The following is a 23,210-nucleotide window of genomic DNA, read 5'->3' as shown; positions in this document are numbered from 1 at the left end:
ACCATATTTAATGTCTCTAATGCTTGACTCTGTGACTTTCTGTTAGGGAAATCCTTCTAGGTGAGTGCAATGCACTTTGCTGTTTTCTGTTCGTGGTTATGCATCTTTATTATGCACCACAACTATGAAGTTTCAGAGGTTTTCATGATTTTTGGTAATCATGTGAAACATTCTGTATAGAAGATTTTTTAAAGTTATATGAGTGATTGAACATTGATGATGGATATTGTCATATTCATTGTTGATAATGTTACTATTAATGTCAATACTGTTGCTATTTTTGCAAACTGTTATTATTACTATTGCTGTGTTAATATTATCATTATTATTATTGCTTTGCTGTTGTTGTGTTATTATCATCGTTTTTGCCTTTATTATTCTATCCTCCTTACCTATGAGTTTGCAATCTTTGAGATAATAATTTCTTTTTTCTGTAATTCAAAGTTTTCAAGCACCTGCTTTCTATAACTGCTTGTTCATTTACCCCGTGGTGCTATGGGCAAAATGTTGTATGCTGGATGTAGTGTATATATATATACAACATGTACAGAGTGTGCATTTTGTAGTCCTCTGTTATTAGCAACACCTCCTGTTGTTTGAGTTTTATCTCTGTAAAAGAGTATTTCTGAAGTTCAGTGACTAATATCCTTGTGACAGGATGAGAAAGGGTTACAGTTTGACTCTCTTGTTGATGGACAATCTTTAAAGGTCACCAATACAGGTCTCATTAGTATACAAATAGTGAATGGTCACGAGTGCAATGGTTCAAGATTTCGCATGAGGTGAAAGATAGAGGCGCTCTATTCAACGAGGCGAAGCCGAGTTGAATGGTGCACCTCACCTTTCACCAAGTGCGAAATCTTGTTCCATTGCACAAGTAAAGACCATACACTATTTGTTTTATATAACACCTCGAATGTCAACAGATGTGGTCCACACAGATTCTTGAATTTAGCACAGAAATGGCAACCATTTTCTGTGAAAGACGAATGAGTAGCCACACAGTCACAGTCACCGTGTACGTACGTACACGGAACTGATCCGTTGGAGTTACAGTTGTTTACAAAAATGAGTGAAAAAAGTATGTGCTTGCAAGCACGCTTGTAATTGTTGAGTGCGTGCGGCAAATGTTTGTTTATTGTGACATCAGAGCCGTGCGATGGAACAAAAACTTCGAGTCAATTGTGAGTTTAACACGGGAGTAAATGGAAATGGGTGACGTCAGCCATGCGCTATCCATTTTTACTCAAACAAAATTGCAGGGCTGCCAACTCTCACTCATTGAGAGTGAGACTCACTCATTTTGGTCCTTTCTCACTCTTAAACTTTATTTCATTTGCATGCACTTCTATTGATCTCACTCATTTTGACTCCTAAATTATAGCATTGGCCTATGGGAGTCTCACTCTCAACTAGTTTCCAATGTTGGCAGCCCTGAATTGCACGGCTGACAGCCACAGTGTGCGATGGAACTTTCTAAATGTCACGTGATGGGCAATCAACCAATCGGATAGCTACATTCTAATTAGGTGCTGTATAAAGATTGCTAATACTAGAAGAACTGCAGATGTATATCAGAGGTCTATACGATTTAGTACCGTACACTGCTCATAACATTGACAAAATGAAACAGTAATGAGTGTTATTAATTTCCATCTTCATTCTATAGAGCTATGATGTTCAAAAACATTTGTTAACCCATTGAGGACGAGTCCCGAGTATACTCGGGCAGGTGTCTGTGGGAAATGCGTGTTGTAGCAAAATCAAACCATCCTCAATGGGTTAACAATATTTTTCGTCAGTTAGCTCTGCCATATACCCATCAGTGGGATGGAATTTGTATCGTTTATCTCCACAGAATAAATTCATATAGATGAAGTAGTTCCCCTCAAAACTTTACTTGTGCTTTCTGTAGAGTTCCCTCATGTTAAACCACAGCAGGGATATTAAAAAGGACTACCTCCATGGTGCAACAAGGTACCTGCTGTGAATTCTTGAAAGAGTTATTCTTCAAGTTCTGCTCCTGGTAGTGCACATTTTCTTTTTTTATTTCATGATTACAAAGAACAGGTGTGAGACACCCAGCTTGACTCACAGGGTGAGGTCAATGGAAGAGAATATAAAGCCCAAAATAACTTTGTATGTATGTGGCAAGAATTGGATAGAATATGAGATTGATGGAAAAGACTGGCTTGATTTGAATGCAGTACAGGAAGTTATCTTCAAAATTGAAAGGGGTAGGGGAGAACTAGCATGTTCTCGGCTGAATTCGAATTCAATAATGGGGGGACATGAATGTAGAGAAGACGTTGCGAGAATTTGCATGTATTGAACGCCTGCCGTGCTTGTGCCTGATGCTGAATGTTCTCATACATATTGTCTCGCCAAGATGCCAGAACTGATTAGACATGGTACAGTGGATGCATTTTCAGTGACAAATTATTCCAAAAGGGCTAAGGAACTTGCTGACAAAAAAAAAAAAAGAAGAAAAAGAAACACCTTGACTGCCAATAGTAAACCTTGAGTGCTGTAGATTTGCTCTTCTCTTTTATCTTATACTGTAGAGAACTAGGCTTCAAACTACACTGAACACTCTTCCAGGCTTTCAACTTCTCCCTATCCTTTTCACACACTCTCTCTGTACCTCCTTTTCTCTCATACACACTTTCATTTCACAGTGTCTTTTGTGTGTCCTGTCATCCTTTTCCTCTGATGTGTTACAATGTACTTGCCCTTGACTCGTGTGTATGATCAGTGACTCCAGTCAAGGTAGATTTACCACCACACCAACATCAAAACCAGAGCAGGGTGTTCCACCCCAGCTCTTCCGATGACTTTACCAGACACCTTCCATTATCACTGGCTCTCTCTCTCTCTCTCTCTTTTTTTTTTTTTTTTAATTCTGATTCTCCTGTTTCTCACTTTCACTAAACTGCCCCATTCACTCGACCTGTCTCGCACGCTCATTATTTTGTTTCCATCGCCCGTTCTCTTCTTCCCTCGCAGATGCGCTAACGCAGAGCTCGCCACGGCTCATAGATGACACGAAGGCGAAGAAGCTGGCCGCGGACCTCAAGCGCTGCCCCTACTTTGAAACATGTGCAATGTACGGACTCAACGTGGAACGAGTCTTCCAAGATGGTAAGTGGTCAGGGGGAAAAAAAATTTAAACCATTAGATTTCTTTTTGCCGAGTGATCTTAAGGGTCTGTGGATGCTGTTAAACTTCAGTTTCTCCTTTTGTGGATGTTCAAAAGTTAAGGTGTAATGTGATCCTGATTACACTGCAAGGTGTGTTTCCAATAAACTTGCCATCATCAATGGGCCTTTTTTTTTTTCCGCCAGTTCTACAATATGGTGGATATGTCACGCACCTCTGGCAGGACTAGGACATGATGTGGATTGGTATTTTCAAAATCAGTAGAAGAGCCCCAAGTTCAGCGTAACCAGTACCCTGTAAACAGTTTGCCAGGATCATCGTCAAGCTTTTTTTATGCCACCGTTTCTTTTCTTTCTTTTTTTTCTTCTTCTTATTTTTTTTAGGGTAGATGTCATTCACCAAACTGGAAGTTCATAGAGAGAGTACACTACCGTGCCATCATTTCATTTTTAGCACAGTGGAGATTACACCCAATTTGAAGCATAGAAATTTAATTCTAACTGTGAAGAGATAGAGATCAATTTTTTGAATAAAGGGTGGCCAAAGGTGTTCTGCTTTTTTTCATAAATTTGTGAAATCAAATAAGGGAAGATACCAAAAAGATAGGAGAGATGAAGGAACGAGGTGATGGAAAAGATGCTCTAAATTTAAATTGGAAATTTACATACTTATGTGTTTGATTTGAATTTGACAAACCATTTCATGGTCAGAGAACTCAAAGCTGGTTACATTATAAATGTCATCGTGTTCATATATAGATTGTAACTGGAGTGGAGGGGGGACTGTGCTCTCATTAGGAACAATTATTTGACGAGCGTAGAATGGTGTAAGATTTTACACCATTTTCACTGGATATGCCAAAGAATTATGTCCCACTAAACTTGATTTTTTAAAGTCACTAATCTAAACCTGGTCCGATTATCTTTATTCATGTCTTCAATATTTCTTTACTTTATTTATATCGTATGTAAGATTATGTAGTATACATGCATATATTCATATACATAAATGTGTATTGATATATTTCTTATACCTTGCATATACCTTGCATATATTTTAAGGGAATATTGATATTGGTCGCAGTCACAAATCATAGATAAGGTAACAGTGTCATCATCTCACATGTCTTTCACACACCCTTACCAAAATCTCACTTTTTTTTTTAAATTGAATCATATATCTGTCATTGTAGTGTTAACAGTTCAATCATAGCTCTTTTGAGATTTCTCTTTATTTAAGTGAATGATTGCCCAAAACAGGACTTCTGTTATATTTTGTGTATCTATAAAGTGGGGAGTTGTGTAGAGGTTCAAATGGCAATGGTACGGTACTTCCATATACAATATATATTTATTCTCTCCTCCTCTTTCCTTCTCTTAATAATACACCACACCCTTTACAATCATGTATTCACATACAGTAAGGATGTCAGTTCAAAGCAATCCCACAAACCATTATTCTTTTTTTTTTTTTCCCACAGCAGTTAATGTCCATTAAGAGCAAGATGTTTTACCATGTGTTAATAGCAAGAGCACAAGACTGGTTTTGCCATCGGCTGCTTGTTCTATCTCCGATCATCTGGAGGGATGGTCTGCCTCAATTCACAGAGAATTTTCAAATTCAGAATTGATGACTGGGATAGTAATGGGGGGAAAATGAATAGGGGAACATGTGGAGAAAAAAAAAGATTAAAAAAAAGTGCTGATGAGTCAAAAATGAAAGGCCCCAATGGCTAGATGAAGAGAAAGGAGTGCCTTGATGTTTGGATGCAAAAGGTGAAAAGAACTAAACTAGAGGTTTTATACCATAGAAAAAGAGAAGCCAAAAAACTGTTATGATAGCCCAAGATGTAGATTTAAAGCAGGTTTGTGTTTTGTTTGTATGTATGTGTGTATGATTAATCACCTCCTCTGAAAATTAGGCTACCAATGCTGAGATTATATATGTATTACACTGATGAAAGTCAGGAAGTGAAACTACCATGTCTGGAGCTCAGACTGCTCTAATAGATGAGGCATGGCTTGTACGCTGTAGATTTTTCCTTTTTCATTCATACAGCTTTGGCCTTGATTACTGTAATTGCAGGGTTGACAAATGTAATTAACCAAAAATAACACTTTCTGTTTGTAGTTAGCACAGCAATTAGAAAGCCATTACAGTACTGTTACCATCAGCAAAGCTCATCAATATTGCTCCTGTGATACTATGGTGGGTTGAAAGGAATTGCGAGCATTTGAAAAGAAAGTGATATCTCTTTGATTTGATTTGATATTTCAATGCAAAGTAAAGCATATTAATAGCTGAGGAAAGAAAGAAATCTATGTTTATTTGTAACATCATTTTTGTTTGTGTATTCTTCCCCTCATGTTTTCTTACCACTGCAGCCGCCCAATTAATAGTGGAGAAGAAGCACTACCATCCGATGGTGTCCCTCTCAAACTCCTCAAACTCCCTCCCCAGTACCCCCCACTCGGGGCGGAGTAACCCCTTCCCGGGGTCGGGCCCCTTCCCAGGCCCCAATTCGCTGTCGGCGCCCAGCGCCAACCACTCCAACAGCCAGCACCAGCACGCCCAGGGCCAGGGGCAAGGGGGCACGGGATCCATGGGCTCCCGCAAGGGGAGCAGGGACTCAATCCGAGAGGGGAGCCAGGGTTCCAACCACGGCTCCGACAGGGGCCCACTCCAACCAAGCCCCAGCAGTACCCCAAACTTCACAAGAAAGTCGAGAAGGAAATCAAATCTCTTCACAGTAAGTTCTTCAGAATCATTCATCAATTTTTCTCATGCAGTCAAAGGAGGAGTTAAAAAAAGAGAAAATTCTGTAATATCTAGGAAAATGGATGTAAGCGATGAACTATCACTATTAGGATGACAAGACCGCTATCTCAAAATGGTCAAATGTTCAGGACAGCAAGAAAACAAAGTAGTCAAGGCATTATAGCAAATGAGATTGCATTTCCTTTGACATGCCATGGTGGCTTAATTTTGGAGGTAAGCCAGGATTTAGACAGGACATCACTTGACTGATTATCTAACAGTTGATCCAAGAAAGTGATTTTCCTCAAAATTTTTGATGCAAGGTCCTGTCACTCCAGCAACACAAAGTGACATTGCTATGAGCATGGCCTTTAACTTACAAAGAGGGCGGGGGAAATCCCTCAGTGAGAAAAATCCCGCAGCCTTACGATATGCATAATGTAGATTGCACAAGGAGGGGGAGTTGACTTATTGCCCTATAGAGCAAGGAGGCCCAAGCAAGGCAAGGAAGAAGGCTGAAACAAGTTTGATTCAGAAAAATAATAGCAGAGAGGGCGATATATGTCATGGTAATTTTCTAAACAGATTATAGCAGCAGGGATTAGCATTAAAGAAAGAGTGTTGAAAATGTCAAATTGGAGTGTAGGGAGTATTGACCTGAAATATTAAAGTGGACAAAAATTAAAGAATCATCTACTCTCTACAATATACATCTGTTAAATGTCATTGGTTCCTGAAATCTTAAGAGTTGTACAATTTTCTGAAAACCAGTGCCCAAGCACTGTTCACTTTTCTTACTCACTGGCCCATTATTGGTTCAAAATTTACCTTAGGCCCACTTGTGAGAGATGAGCACATAAGACAAGATGGAGCATCATTTATCATGTTCAAGCTTCCTTAACTTGGTAAAGAAAGATAGTTACAACCTTTGCACAGGCCAATTCTCCAATTATCAACATAAAGATGGAAACTCGTATTAGATAAACTTCAGTGGGATTGTCGCGACACAGTTACCCAAGATAGAAGTAATTTATTCTTTAAAGCAGTTTGCAATGAAGCCATAAACCAAAAAAGGTTATAAGTCCGTATTTCATGGGATACAGGAACATAGCTAAGCTTGAAGCTATGTTAAGTAAGGATGAGCATCTCTCAATACCATTTCACTCAAGTCATGACCAAAATGTCATGTGTATGGATCAAGATGGTTTAATTTATGAATGTGGAGACGGGAAGCTGTCCTAACTGTCCTAGTATAAAGAAAACGCTTAAAAGGTTTGGATGTCTCCCTACTCTTTGATCCTCATTGTGTGCTTCTCTGATGCACAGTACAAATTTGACAACAGTAATGGGTTGGATATTGGCATGGCTCTTGGGAAAGAAGCACATAATCTTAAAAAACAAAAGCAGAGGAGATATATTCATTTTGCACTTGTTTAAACGTAGACACCAGTATGAATGGAGAGGGCAAGAGAGTACATATACTTCAGCACCGATGTAAAATCCACTGACTCAAGAGAAGAGAAATGTGTAGAAATACAGGAGCTGTCAGGAGAGGGGTGTTACCTTTAAAAACTGAAACCACCTGACCCTAACCTTAGTGGCAGTAACCATGGTGACCCCTCAACCTCCCAGCTGGCAGAGGTTGGCTGGAGAGCAGCATTGTGACTTACCATCATTATCACATATCACATTCGGTTCAGTAACACGAGAATGTGGAAACTCTTGAAGTTGTGAGAAATGGGAGAGAAAGTTTCAGGGAGCTCTCTGTATGTTGAACCTCCACTGTAAATGTTTGCAGCCTTCTCCGTGTAGGCCAACTCTGCATAACTTGATTTGTCTCTGATTGAGGCAAATAGATTTTCCAAGAAATTCTGATTCCATTGATACATATTTTTAGCAATGTAGGGTCAAATTTGGGAGAATGCACTATACACTAGTAATTCGCTCCTGCCATGTACAAACTTCTTGGTGATTGAATTTGTTAGATTGTTTAAAAGGAGAGATAGAGAGCTAAAGTTTAACAGAAATCTGGTGAAATCTGCTGAAATTGATGTTGCTATTGACCAGAGGTGAATACTTAGGTAGTCTGATAGGTCAAATCAGAGATTATTACTTGATTATTGCTTCAGTTGTCACTCTTGGCTACAAAGTTTTGATGCCATGAACCACTCGCAATCCCGCAGAACTTCGTTCTCATGTCTCTGGACGGCAAGTCGCCCGGGTCGGCTGTCACCCCGAGTGTTTCAGTCTATGTTGCCGTGAGTGGCATGAGAGAATGATTCCAGCCTTGTCATGGTTACCATCTTGAAAGCGAAACCCTTGGTACCGGTTCCGGTGCATCGTGCCCCGCCCTTGCCTCTCCATCTGCCTATGTTCTCCTGCTGCTTGCCTACCTCCCACTTCCTTCCGTGTCCCTCTTCCCCCTATCCCTCTCTCTATCTTTCTTCCATGCATTCTATGTTTCATTCCCTTCTTTTCTCCCTTACTTTCTTTCATATTCCTTACTTTGCCTTCTTTTCTTTCTCCCTGGGTCAGCTCCTGGGATGGCTCTTTCTCCCTCCTTTCATTCCCTCCCCTTGCCGTTTCCATCTTTGGTCCCATCATGATTTACCACCTTGAAAGTAAAAACATTAATTCCATCCCATCTGCATCATGCCATACATGTAGCTCTGTACCTCCCCAACCCTCACCCTAACTTCATTCCTCCTCCCTTCCCCTTTTCTTCTCATCTCTCTCTATATATCTACTCTATTTCTCATCCTTTGCATATTTCCTTAGCCCCCCCCCCACTCCTCCCTATCATTCTCCCTCCTATCCTTAACCCTTTCCTGTCTTGCCTCTTCCTTCTGTCTCCTCTTACCAGTCCTTTTCTGTCTTTCATTTTTCCATCATCCTCCCATGATTCCCACCTGTCTGCCCAAACTCTGCTTCTCTGTCTTCCTCTTTTTCATTCTTTTCTTTGAATTTCCACTCTCCTTCCTCCCCTTCCCCCTTTTCTCCTTTGAGAATGAGATCTCTTCTCCAGCAGCCCAAGGCTTCCCTTTTACCCTTCCTCACCTACCATTCAGCCCTCCATCTATTGTACTCCTCCCTTCCTCTCCCCTCCTCCTCTCCCCTTTCTACCAACCCCCTTCTACCATCCCCACTATCACTGCCACCATCACCACCACCACCACATCTCTCTTCCTTCCTACACCTTCCCATGGTTTTTCTAACAAATTCTTGGTACCCAAGATACGCTTGCTTTGATTTCTCCTGGATGTGCATGATGATGCATGCTTTTAACCTCTCCCGACTGCATGTCTGTAAAAAGATGGATAGCTAGCTGTGCTTTGCTGCCTGCATATGGTGGGGTGGAGGGGGGGGGGGGGGGGGGAGAGGGCTAGTACCGGTATGTTACATCCAGGTATCAATTCCTGAAAATAAAGCAGATTCATCCCAGTACCGCAAATGACAATGGCCCAGGACAGAGATTTAAATTCAAATGCCTTTATCCATGGATTTTTGCAGCCAGGCAGTATTTTTACATAGATAGAGTCAAGTTAGATTGCAAAATATAGCAAGCCTTCCAAAGTCCTCTTTAAACAAAATATACACTGTTCCACATTTGTGTGACTGCAGCAGCTTGTTAGCCCATCGTTATACAAGTGGTAGTTATCTATTAACTATGTGTCATGTTTCAAACAGTTGTGAATATTGAAAAAGGAAAGAGTGGAATGAATGTAATTTGTGTTTTATATCAAGATTTCACAATCAATTATGTAGAGATCACCCAGCATAGTGTATGCTCTCCAGTTATGCCCAAACTGATTTGTTTTCTCGATAAATTTTTATCCTTGATATGCAGAACTTACTAATTTGTATTTCAACATGTTGAGAACAGAAAGGAGCAGCATATTTACAATTCTTAATGATTGCCTACAAATTCCACCGGCTTCTCTTGGATGTAATTTTACAATTGAGAATCAAATTCATATCAAACTTTTGTCCTGTTTATATTGATAATTTCTTTGCATTTTTAAGTCTATCTATTCTTTCTTTTTTCTTTTTTTTCTTTTTGCTCTACAAGTATCATTTTTCCGGGACCTTGATCATAAAGATCCACAATGATCTCTCAGCTAGCCTGATATAGAATCTGCCTGATTTCCCCCCCCCCCCCACGTCTGTAGTCACTGCAGTGAAAATAGGCAAGCATTTGAAATCACAATGGCAGGCGTAGATTGGGGCCAGGAGATAGAAACGCAGACAGGATGTGTCACACGTAATGCATCCAGTGTAAAATGGATGGAGCAAGTGTTTGGCAGCGACAGTAAATCACCCCCAGCAGAGGGATATTTGCGCATGTGATTATGCGGCCAGCATGTTGCGGTGATGGGCTTGACGGCATCTTGTCAATTTCCGTCGCATGCGCATGGATACTTTGGGAGAAATATAAATTGTTTTATTCCTCTCAGCTTCATGTCTTGAGAGTCGCCTAGAGTGGGATATACCCTTCACTTTTGATTGCTCAGGATTGTTTACACGCCGTTGTGTGCTCTACGTACCTCATGCCTTAACATCTGCACCCTCTAGAGCATAGCTTGTAGACATTCACAGATATGCATTTGTCTCAGAGTCATTACAGAATATTATAATGCTTTCACTATTCTACAGTTCTGGTTGAGGTGAGGATTTAGCTTTTAACGTTTTGCGAGATATTCAGAAACCACTCTATGAGATGTCAAAGAACATGCAATTCTAAGGGGTATCAAAAGTTTATTTGATGAAAATCGGTTTTGAAATGGCTGAAATATCCAAAAACAAGGTGAAACAAGGAGATCCTAATAAAAGGCATGGCCTGTCGCCTTTCATTCTTATCACTTTTTTGGATATCTCAGCCATTTCAAAACCAATTTTCATCAAATAAACGTTGAACCCTTCTTAAGATTACATGCTCTTTCATTTTTCATAGGAGTTTTCTCATTATCTCACTTACGAATGTTCAAAACATGCATTCCCTCCTCAACCAGTACTGCACAGTCCCTTTAAGCCTTTGTGTGCTTTAAGTGGCAATTGGCACAGAAAACTGCATAGCATTGTACACACTGTCTAATGTTCGTGGCCCAGAAAGGGTTAAGCAAAAGATTAGTATGTTGTAGATATGATTTGTTCTGAGTAGTGCTCTGACACATTCAATACCCATTCATGGTGCTTTGATACAAGACAAGTCTTTACACATAACATCATACAAACCTTCAAATTAATTTCATTTATGATTAACATTAGTTAAAACTTGTCTTTTATGAAAAACTGTTGATTCTTGTGCGTGGACGCAAGAATGAATGGTCAACTCTCACGATGCGCATTGCAGTGCGAAAATCAGTCTAGCTTGAATTTCTCTTTTGAAAACTCGCAATAATTTGCTCTGTGCGGCTTGTGTGAACAGCACACTGACAGTAATATGTGGGAAATAGGTTCAAATTCCTATTTTTGCATTATTTTCTCCCAGTTATTCCTATTTTCCTGATTTTCAGGGTTGGCAGGCATGCATGAAGGAACAATCTATTGCAGTAATTTTGTTTTGGGGGTATAACATCACTTCAATTTGCATCGTGATGGTGTGATATCAGTGTCTAATTCTTTTTGGCTAAGATTAGATTAACCTACATGCCCGATGATGCTTGTGGGAAAAACAGCTCGAGTATCAGCACTCGTTCTTTCATCGTATGTTGAAGGTCAAAGGGCGTGAAAGAAATGAGAGTGAAGCTGGGTGAAAAGAAGGTGATGGGATCATTATACTCGAATAGTTATCGAAGCAGCCATATTGTTTTATACACAAGGCGAGGACATCTGCATAACTGCTGAGTGAGGGGGGAGGGAGGGCAATGGAACCATTTTCTCACGCTACCAGACATTGTCCTGAAGAAATTGATCTTCAGTGAACTTGGCTATGGTGTAATTCTATCGTAGATGTCTTTATGATAGCATCGACGAGCTACTTCGGCTGCTTCATAAGTATTCCATGCCCTTTAAACGCTATGCAGGTGGGGAAAGGAGTGGAATGTGAGGGTTTTGTTTCATTGGCTGTTTCTGCAAAATATGTGTGCTGCAGAGTTCTCAGGTATCCATATATATACAGCATCTTCCACACCCTGTCTGAATTCACACTGTTCTTTGAAATGGTCAAGATTCTCAACAGAAAGCATTTTATTATCAAAGTGTCCATATCCAGGTAATTTCACTCCTCTAAATGATGTTGAAATTATCTCAGTGTTTTCATTAATCGTTTGCAGGAAAGGTTGGTGATTTTTTAGACAGCTGAGAATTGCTTCTAGAAAGTCGTAAAGGCAGGCTTCATCATATGGTATGTGTGTGCATGTGCTGAAAAATTCCCTTCTCCGCTCTTGTGTTTCACATCAGTGACAGTGTGTAACAAGGTTCAATTTGTTTGCCAAGAGGAAAATGTACTAACAGCTTCTTTTATCCAGACTCCTCAAAGATCTTGACGTTTTAAGAGTTTTCCAATTTAGATTCCATTACTCTGAACTTCTGACCCCTCTAGGCCCCCTCCCCTTACCCTCCCCCTCCCCAAAAAAGAACCATTACCGCATCAAGGCTTAGTTCTTTATAGGGTTCTCCCAACCTTTGCAGACTCCTTTAAAGTGGCCTGGGCAAAATGGCTTGGAGGAGACTCACAAACAAGCTCTTGAAATCTTTGAGAGGAAGCGGAATGTGATTAGATTCAGGGAAAGATTGTCTCCTTCCGTCACATTTCTGACTCCCGAAAAAATCAAAACCGAGATGGACTTCAAGGCTTTTATGATGCTGCTTGGGCTCTTATTCCGCCAAGGACACGATGTCACCCGTTGCCACGGAGAGAAGGGTGAAAGAATAGTGCGCTTCGTCTGACATTATCAAAGAGGTTGAATATAGTCAGATTTACTTTGTGTTGACCTTAAACTGTATTTAACCCTGTCCTTCTCGTACTGCGTTAGATGGTAGCTGTAGTTTAGATCTATGGTTTGAGGAGGGTTAATTTCATCCACTGCCAAGAACTAACCAGTACTTACTGCTATCTACTTTAGGGCGTTTGCTTTGTGTACACGTAAAAACCAGATATGACTTGGTTCCACAAAGACTTTTAACATGGATTTGCACGTGGACTTTCTTCAAATTCATGAATCATTGCTATAGTAATATCAAATTCTTTTATCCATGCTTTAGCATTCATTTTGGTGGGTTTTTTTTTTTTTTCATGTTGAAGATCAAGTAGGACATATTTGCTAGATAATATGGAAATGTTGATTACAATCTTTTTATATTGTAATCCCTTTTCTCAAGGCAAATTTGCCAAAATAAATCAATACCATACAGTCAGAATTACAATGTCAAATGAAATGAATCAGATATGTTCTTCTGTGGGCTGTTGGCAATTATTATCGGAACCATTTGTTTTTAGCATTACCAGCAGAGTACTGCTATGTCTTTGTGTGCTTTGCTTATCATGTGATTCGTGATGTGGAGTTCTATATTTAAACTAACTCCCATTTTCCGGGCTTCAGAATATCACACATGTTTCAGTCGATGTCATAGAAGAAAGCTTGAGGGTAGCTACTGTAGTAAGCTGTGTTTGCCACAGCAAGGACAGCAAATATTGTATTCGCATCATGGATGGGCCTTATTTGATAGCCGTTAGATAAAGAGCGGCATGTGTTTGGTGTGGTAACTTGAGCCAGCGCAACATCTGACTCTTTGCCGACATGCTGGTGTTGCACAAAATTGCTGGTTTCACACCCACGCAGTGGAAAACCCAAGAAAAGAAGATACGAAATTCACAATTTTCCCTTGAAGCCAAAAACAAGAAGACAATAATACATTTTATTTTGTTTGTTTTCGAGTGATTAATCCCTGTCTGATCAAAATATTTACATATTTCAGTATTATCTTTTTGTTAAATAAAAGATGTTTTGTTCTTATTTAGTAATTTTTGCTGGGCATCATGCGACTTCTGGTTGAACTACAAAAATCATGCATGTTTAGTCAACCATTTAGAACAAAGTAGAGAGGCTATCTGCCCTTGTAAAAGACTGAGGGTCATATTTTCTTATTTTTTATTGTTTTATGTTGTTATGTTTTGTATGTATTTTTTTTTTTTTCCCCACAATATTGGTATCGCAGTCCTTGCTGTAACAAATTTCAGGGGCACGGTAACAATTGCTGGTTCCCTTCAACATTCATAGAGACTCAAAACATGTCTAAGCCACTCTTGCTGGTATGTTACACATCATCTACTTTGAATAAGTAAAAAAAAAAAAAAGATCCCATCCCTGGACCACACTTCCCCCCCCCCCCATACCCCTTTTACACAGATGGAATTGAACAAAATCTTATTTTTCACCCACATTATCAGCTAGAAGGGACAAATACTCCAAACACTGAGGACATCCTAGACGGAGAAAATCCCAAATCAAAACTCCGCTCTCCCCGAGAGCCGAGCACGGCGGGGTGAAAGCAAATACTACAGCTACAGCTCTTCCTCCCTTTTCTTTTCTTTCATTCTTTTTCTTTTTCTTTTTTTTTTTCTTTTTTTTTGAGGGGGTTCGTGTTGTTTTCGCCTGAACCATATCCACTCCTTTCAAGCTTGGGGAAGAGATTGGAGGAGTTGAATTCAGAGAAAGGTCTAGTACAAGTAGTTTAGTTGTTGATTGTGAGATTTTTCCTGAGCGGAGGTGTCTACGGTTACATGTAGAGCACTTAACCCAGCAATTGTCGTGAATTTTAGTTCAGTTGCATCATTATTCTGCCTTCGCTGTATGAAAAATAAAAGATAGTGCAGCTGAATAACTGTATGACAGCCCTTGGCAATCACAAGTAGTTTTAGGAAACCCATCTAGTTAGACAGAATTGTGCGACTATTTTTTATTTTTAAGTCACATGGCTATTAAATGTGCATTTTGTCAACTCTATGAGTAAATGATTGAATGAAAACAAAACAAAACAAACAAACAAATAAACACATAAGTACCTTTATGCCAAGCATAGATACATACATTGTACATAGGCCTACCTATACATGAATGGGTATCAAGGCAGATACTGTATGTACATTAATGAATAGAGAAATACATACATGAACAAATTGAGGGGAAGAAGTGAACCTAAATTTAAGTAGCACATATATTCCTAATTATTTTCTACATTTAATGTCAAGCTTGTATGAGCTAGTCCATGTTTTCTGTCTCAACGTACTACATCTTACAAAGTGATGTCAACAAAACTCAATGGGGCTTGTCTGTCGTAGGTGCACAATTTTGAGCGTGGCGACTCTACCATCTGTCTGATGGCGCCCCATAATGGAAGACATTCCGCTCAATTAATAGATTTCACCCCCCTTGAATAGACAGAGTAGACATTAATGAACATTCCCTTTGCACCTCCGTACCTAGATGGGGGTAATTAAGGGGTGCTGTTGACAGCTCTCATCGCCCCCCCAACCCATCAACCAACGACATGATGGTCCATGTCACACACAGGATGTGGAGATCTGTTAAAGGGAAAGATTCTAGCAAAGATGCATGCAGATTGAGTCATTTCAGAAAGATAAATGAAGCACGTATAGTTTGAAAAAATATAGACAATCTGTTTGAAAGTTACAAATTTTTGAAGTTGCCATGAACTTAATGCACAACCCTGCATTGGAACTCATTATGATGTCAAAAGAGTAGAATGATATTAAGAAAATATGAAAAAGAATTTCTCAAAATTTCATTTGATTGTGATAAGTTCACATTCTCTGGACCTGTTACTAGGGTATGCTAAAGACAAAAAATAATTTCCCATGCCTTTTAAATTAGCTAGGTAAAGTGTTCTTTTCATTTCCAAGAAGAATTAGCAGTTTGTTTGTTTTTTCTGTTAAGTTTTGATAAAGAAAATGATATGATTAAGTACTTGCCACTTGTATAAAAAAAAAATAGAAAAATGAGCAGTTATATAAGGAAAGTATGAAGAGTTTGTGAGGAAACTTCCTTTTTTGTGAGAAATGATGTAAATATCCTTAGCAAGTCTTGAAAATTTGATCTAAAATCTGCAGGAGACATAACTTAGTTGATTATACAAAAGGTAACAAGTTTTGAGTATTTACGTACAAAAAAAGGTCTGTTTGCAATGTTCAAAGGTGTTCAGCCTTCTGAACATGAATGCGTATTCTCAAACCAAATGTGAGGGCAAAATGGTCAGATAGCTTGTTTAGAATAGAAGGTACACCTGTAGAAATCGGAGAGATTCTTTGATACAACAATTCTGACTGTACCCAGTACTTTGACAGATGTTTTTTTATCAGTTGTCACCCTTTGTGCAATATCTCTCATGCAATATCTGTTATAGCACATATTCACTCCTATTCATTTTTGAACTCTTTCTTTTACCCAGTACTTGTATTGCTGGGGCCAAAAGGCAGAATTAATTTGTCATTCGCTATTTAACAAGAGGAGTTTTAAACAGATGGAGAAGAAATGACCATCCAATCTTTTGAAAAAGATGGGAGGTACTTTGGATCTATTGCTTGTAATACCAGTGAATGATATTTTTAATGAAATTGGCTCAACACAGTCAGTAGAGAGAGATGTGAAGCATAATGTCGACGATATAAGACTTGACTTGTGTGACGTTTGTATGTCTTCACGACGTTCACGTTCACATAACCCATCAAACAGCCACCCCTAATCCTGACATAATGGCAGTTCTTTTCAGTATACATCAAGCGCTGGAGGGTAGGGAAAAGATTTATTGGACGAGAATGAAATGAAAGAAAGAGGGATGACATATGCCTTCCTGTCACCTTAATCACCATTGCTGTGACATGATGATAGTCTTGTGTGAACTGAATGAGTCAGCCAAGCTCAATGTTGGAATGAGAAAAGGGTATATAGGTACATTCAACTGCTAATAGTGTTAACAGAACACTGTGCTGTAAGGGTGTTTAGAAACGTGTACAATGTCATAGCCTCATTGTCTCATCACAGTCAATTGCAGTGACAGACTTTTAATGAGTTCAGCTCTTCCTTAATGTCTGTGCTGGATCACATTTCTTAAACGGTCCTCTCTCGTGTCAGCAAACTTTTTGCGAAAATTTCCCATGATCCCTTTAAAGAGCGGATTTCAATCATCCCCAAATATACCGGCAACAATGCAAGGATGCATTATCATAAGGAAGAATATGGGCTCATGCAGCTTTACTTATCGTAAATTGTAATTTGATATAATCACATTTGTTGAAATACATCTGTATTGCATGATTGAAATTCATTGTGGTAGACTGGAAGAAGGATATCCCCCCCCCCCTCCCCCGCAAAAAAGACCAAAACAAAGCAAGCAAATATAAAATTAAGAGTCATGTTTGTCAATGAAAGTGAATCTTCAGTAAAGTGCAGAAGGAAATTGTATTTTATGGCCTTAGCTGGCACTTTTACTCTTGACTGCTTAGCCCAGTGGAATAGTAGTAGGAATCAACTACCAGATCAATTTATGGTGTTAAATAGATATACTTTTCAGTTCCTTTATGTTACAGCCTGGTATTTCACATTGCAGCTCTGATGTTGATGTTGGGTAATATTATTTCTGTTCAAATTTCAGTTTATTTGTTTTCATGTTAGTATACAAGGGAGAGAAAGAATATAGGCCTAACATGTGCCTCAAATTGATAGTCAGGTCTTGTACCTGGCTTTGACTGTACGTTGACCCCATAAAGGGGCTGTCACATCAAAGTCTGTAGTGGCAGACTAATAAAGCGTTGATTGAGGTCTTGTTATACCCCCGCCAAACGAAGTTTGAAGGGGGTATATAGGAATCAGCGGACGGTCGGGCGGTCGGTCGGTCGGGCGGTCGGTCGGGCGGTCGGTCGGGCGGTCGGGCGGTCGGGCGGTCGGTCCGTTGCAAATCTTGCGTCGCGAACTACTTCCTCAGTTTTCAACCGATTCCCATAAAACTTGGCACAGATGTGTGCCTTGGGTTGTAGATGTGCAAGACGTATTTTTTGACAGTACCCAAAAGTACGTTGCCATGGTAACGGCATATTATGGGCAAAAATGGGTACAAATCTTGCGTCGCGAACTCCTCCCACAGTTTTTGATCAATTTTTATGAAATTAGGTACAGATGTTCATCTGAATATGTTAATGTGCAAGACACATATTTCCGCAGTGGCAAAAAGTGCGTTGCCATGGTAACGGCATGTTATTGGTAAAATGTAGGGCAAAATGCTTCATGGCAAAACTGCTTCATCAGTGTTCTTCCAATTCTCATGGAATTCATATTGAATGTTTGTCTTAGGATATAGGTCAGCATGACACATTTCTTGACAGTGACAAAAAGTATGTTGCCATGGTAACAGCTCACATATTATGAGCCAAAATGATGGAAAATTTTGTGTTGCAAACTACTTCCTCAGTTTTTGCCCAATTTCCATGAAACTTGGTACAGATGTGTGCCTTTGGTTGTAGATGTGCAAGACGCATTTTTCGACAGTACCCGAAAGTACGTTGCCATGGTAACGGCATATTAATGGCAGAAGATCAAGGAAAGATCTTGCGGATTTAACTACTTCCTCAGTTTTTTGACCAAAGCTTATGAAATGTTGTTTTGACCAAAGCTTATGAAATGTTGTTTTGCGGGGGTATAACCAGTCGCTGTAGCGACATTTCTAGTTTTGTGTGTGGCTGTCAGCTGGTCTGTGGTCACAGCCTAGTCTCAGGTCAAGGCTGTGATGGAATATAATGTGTCACCCCTGTCAGGAAGAGTTTGTCAGCGCTGGAACATCATCATTGGTTTTCCCACGCCAGCCGTGAAGGGAAAAAAAATCGGCCAAACCGCTCTTGATCCGTCAGCTGAATCACAGGGTCTACTGGTCACTCTTAATTAGGGGATTTACCTAGTTCTGTCATGATATTGGCATGAAGTTTGATATGTGGGGTGGGGTATCTGGAGATGATGATTCATTTACATCATATTAAGGCCCATTCTGAAATATGCTTATTATTTTTTTTTTTTCATTTTCTGAGACTTGACCTGCAGATGATCTATCACTTGGTCTACTCCCACTTTGTCCAATAGCGATTTAGTCTCAACCCACATTGTCTAATCCCGTTTTGTCTACAACCAGTTTGGCTAATATAATGACCATTTAGTCCAATTGTCACTTAGCCTCATTACCAGATGGCCTACTTCCAGATGGGCTATGCCCATTTCGTCTAATGCCCACAGTTTATTAGATCAAATGGGAAAAATCCCAAGGAGACAAAATTGCGATTAGACCATATGGCTGTTAGACAAAACGATAATTAGCCAAACTAGGCATTAAACCACGTGAGGATTAGACCAAACGGGCAATAGACGAACTCGACAGTAGACCAAATGAGTTTAGCTATAGTGGTGTTAGACGAAATGGGAAGTAGACCATGTGATAGTAGACCAAGTGGCAATAAACGGACCTGCTTGCCATATTTAATTTCTTCCTTTTCCAATATTGCTAAGTGTACATGCACCTGATCTATACTATTCGTTGAATGATTATGACTAGTGCAAACCAATTTTTAGCGGAAATTGACTTTATTTGCTGGAGGCTATTCATACTCTTCATCATCAGAGCTAATGCCATTTTGAATATGGATGATTTATATTTTGGTGTCTTGCCACAGGGGACTGCTTCTTGCTGCCCTGTTCTGTTTCTTATCACACGAGGGCAGCATGCATTCTATTCTTCTTTAGATCTCCAATACCTGTGTCATAAAATGTGCCGTTGGCACTGTAGCTATAACATACCAAGATACACTTTAGTGGAGTTCACACATCCACTGTATTCCCTTCAACACTTTGCAGTGGTGCACTGTATATGCTGAATATTTTGTGACATTTTTTATTTTCAGGATTTCGCAAGTCAGGTGCTATTCAGGAATTTAAAAACACGCAATTTCAATATTAACTCTGATCCCGACATGAACATGACATGCACACGTACACTTCTCTGTTCAGTACTGTATTCCATAGTTGCACATTTAAATCACTCATGACATTGTAAGGAAGTCCCAATTCAGAAAAAAATGAATAAAAAAGAAAACTTGCTAAATATTATATGGTGTATACAGTATGTTAAACTCACCCACTCTGTTGTAACAATATAACACTATCAGGTATCAAACAGAGGCATTCACAAAAATTGTGTTAAAAGAGTGATAGTCAGGATAACTTGTCACCAATTCATTGACAGTTTTGAGACTTTCGTGACAGTTTGCAAACAGAGATAAGTGGATCAGGGAAGAAAAGCAGTAGATGGGTTAATGAAATATCTTTTTATCTCACAGCCACAAAAGGCACACATTCAGTGCGGCAGGTGTTTCTGAGATTCTCTGGAATACGATGTATCAGCAGTATGGCGACATTAGCCTCACATGTGTGTGTGTAACGGAGGAAAAGGCCCCTCGGCCTTTCAATGGGATTTGGGCATTCTTTTCTCTCTTCCCCGCTTCCAAAATCTGGGTCGAGTGAAATCGATAATGTCAGAGTGCAGATAACTCCCCGTCTCACGTTACCACGGGAGGTGTAGTGTTTGCTGGATTTGAGACAAAAGATGAGTTACAATTTGAATCTCAGTTTTCAAGATACGTCTCCCCTCGGTTTACTTTCCGCCTCCGCCGAATGATAGCCCCACTGTTTGCCGAGGAGATATTTGACATTAATTGCAATCTGCTTGTTTTCCAGATCACTACCCAGTTATCGATCATTCAGTTTTTCTCTGTCCATCCTTGATGGGGTACTCCTTGAGGTTAGATCCACAAGAGTTGGACTAGGTATCATTTGACATGACAGTAGATATGCTCACAAACAACTGGATTTTTTTTTTTCTGCCCTTTGTTGTGCCCTGAATAGCCTTGATGTTTTATACGCCATTATTATTGTGAAGTAGGTGCATTCACATTAAAATTACCGTGGTATTGAATAATCCGATAATTTGTTGGCATCATTCTCATTGGTGAAATACCACAATAATAGATATTGTGGTAATTTACATGGTACTGTTCTCATTTACTATTAGGAGTTAGGGTTATGCATGCCTATCTCCAGTGGGAAAAGATACAAAGTATGTCGAGTCACTCGAGGAATAGACTGCTGTACACTCGATGGTATTTTGTGAAGCAATTCACACTTGAATCTCGCATGTGTATTTCATGTAAATTTTGAGATAACGGCTTGATAACATAGTCTTTCGCATTGTATTTTGTGATGTGATTGTGTTGACATTATTTGAAACAGTGCACTATTTCCCAGTATTAGATTTCCGTGATATTTCACTGTCAGTGTGAATGCACCTAGAGATGAATGCTCTAATTTCAAGCTCTACCTCATTCTAGGAGTTTCATAAAGAGATTGATTTTTTTTTTCTGCTATTCATCAGAGCTTTCCTTCCTCGTTATTAGAGAGATATTCAAGACATGCACCCTCCATGATAAGATGTTATTTCAGCTTGATTTCTGAATGTGCACCGGGCTTGCCCTGAATATTTCAGTTATAGGAAATAAGAAAAATAAATGGCTGCATGAACTTCATAATATGTCCCCTTCTCTTCTACAGTCTTTGTGGCATCTTTATCAAACAAAATATTTTTATGTTTGATAAAAAATGAAGTGTTCTGGTGTTCCTTGTTTTATGCAATTGTACTTGCTATATAATTCAGGTTCAAATTTGTACAGCTCCACCTTGGTTAAACACTCATCACTTTTCTGGATATCTCAACATTGACAAGCACAAGATTGTCTGTTTGTTTTCCGCCCAAAACTTTACTAAGAAGTACAAAGCAATGATTTTGCCTTTAAGTAGGAATAGGAAGTTGGGATATAAATATCTCTCACTATGATACAGTGTAGATTATACCGACCAAAATATGACCTCTTGAAGGAAAGACCAAGAGGAAGGTGTATTTTCACTCGCATTCCATTTCATTTCCACATTATTACCTCAGCCAAGGGAGGAGGTTATGTTTTCAGTGGTGTTTGTTTGTTTGTCCATGTGCAAAATAACTCAAAAGATGTGAAACAGATATGAATGAAACTTGCAGGAAAAGTTGATAATGAAGCAAGGAATAGATGATTAAATTTTGGTAGTGATCAGGGTATTTTTATGGATTTTTGAAATATTTTTAAAATCTTTTGGCAGATAGAGTCAAGAATGAACTTGGGAGTTCAAGTTGGACATATTTGAGGTTCGCATGTGCGTTCTAAAGCGCATCCTCTGCTTGGGTAGGGCTGATGATGTAAGCAAAAGGCTTCTATACTAGTATTTATAGGAAATTGGGCGATTTTCAATATATACTTGTATGCTTGTATGATGGGTTGAAATGAGTTAATTAACGGAGGTCTGCCCTCTACAAGTGCTTTTCTAGTTTGATGTACACATGTATGAGACATTCAAATATTATGTAAATCATTTGTGAATTGTAAATTAGCAATGCCTTTATGAAGTGTACTCTGAACACAACTTACCGGTACTTAAAAGTGTCATGCATGAGCATATCTCACTTATCCCGATGGTTGCGGGGTTCTGACATGACAGGAAAAGGGAGGTTGGATTCTAGTTGAAGTCTACCCCTTTGAGAACCACAAACCTGAAATCATATTGACTAGACATGGTGCCTGTAAGGCTATGAGAGTTAATGAAATGTCAGATTCTGAGATGTTTTGATGTCTGTATCACTGTCTAAAGAGGAAACAAAATTATGATTTCCTCTCCAAGCACCAGATAAATTATCTTATCAGCCATGCCAGTCATTCCCACATTTCAATATTTTTCAGTCTCCCTCTGTTGCTCAAATTCTGTTGATGTTGATGATTTTTTTTTTTTTTTGGGGGGGGGGGGGGCATCATGCATGCAGCTGAATTATGTTTTAAATGCATCTTGAATAATAGAATTGTACGTATCATATTGTTTATATATTTTAGTCACATGTTTATGTATTGAGTGTTTTTAGTTTGTGGACCTCTGAGAAAAACAGCCTCAGGCTTGATATGTGTCCCCCACCCCACCCCCAGCAGAAATTGGGGCATATTATTAAAAAGAGCAAAAACATCAGGATGCTACCAACCCACTTGTGTGCTTGCCTGAGGGAAACTGGAACTCACTGTCAGTCAAAAAGAGGATGAATGGCTACTTTATTGATCAAAGTATGGAACCCTTTCACAAATGCTAGGGTTTAAAAAAAAAGAATATTAATTTTTAAAAAATGTGTAATGCCCTTAATATGTGTGAATATGTTCTTACTTTATTATCACA

General features: G+C 39.3%; 1 protein-coding gene across 2 annotated transcripts in view; it reads left to right on the top strand.

Moving 5' to 3' along the window:
* LOC140237758 (arf-GAP with GTPase, ANK repeat and PH domain-containing protein 1-like) overlaps positions 1–23,210 on the top strand; it is a 180,593-nt gene that overhangs the window by 142,884 nt on the left and 14,499 nt on the right. For both annotated transcript variants that reach the window (XM_072317691.1, XM_072317690.1), the window contains exons 5-6: positions 3,007–3,141; positions 5,544–5,908. In XM_072317691.1, the coding sequence (XP_072173792.1) occupies positions 3,007–3,141; positions 5,544–5,908 (500 nt within the window). The remainder of the gene's footprint in view (positions 1–3,006; positions 3,142–5,543; positions 5,909–23,210) is intronic.

Source organism: Diadema setosum, chromosome 14 (assembly GCF_964275005.1).
Source record: "Diadema setosum chromosome 14, eeDiaSeto1, whole genome shotgun sequence".
Classification (NCBI taxonomy): Eukaryota; Metazoa; Echinodermata; class Echinoidea; order Diadematoida; family Diadematidae; genus Diadema; species Diadema setosum.
Note: the sequence above shows the minus strand (reverse complement) of the source record. Positions and strands in the feature narration are given on the sequence as shown.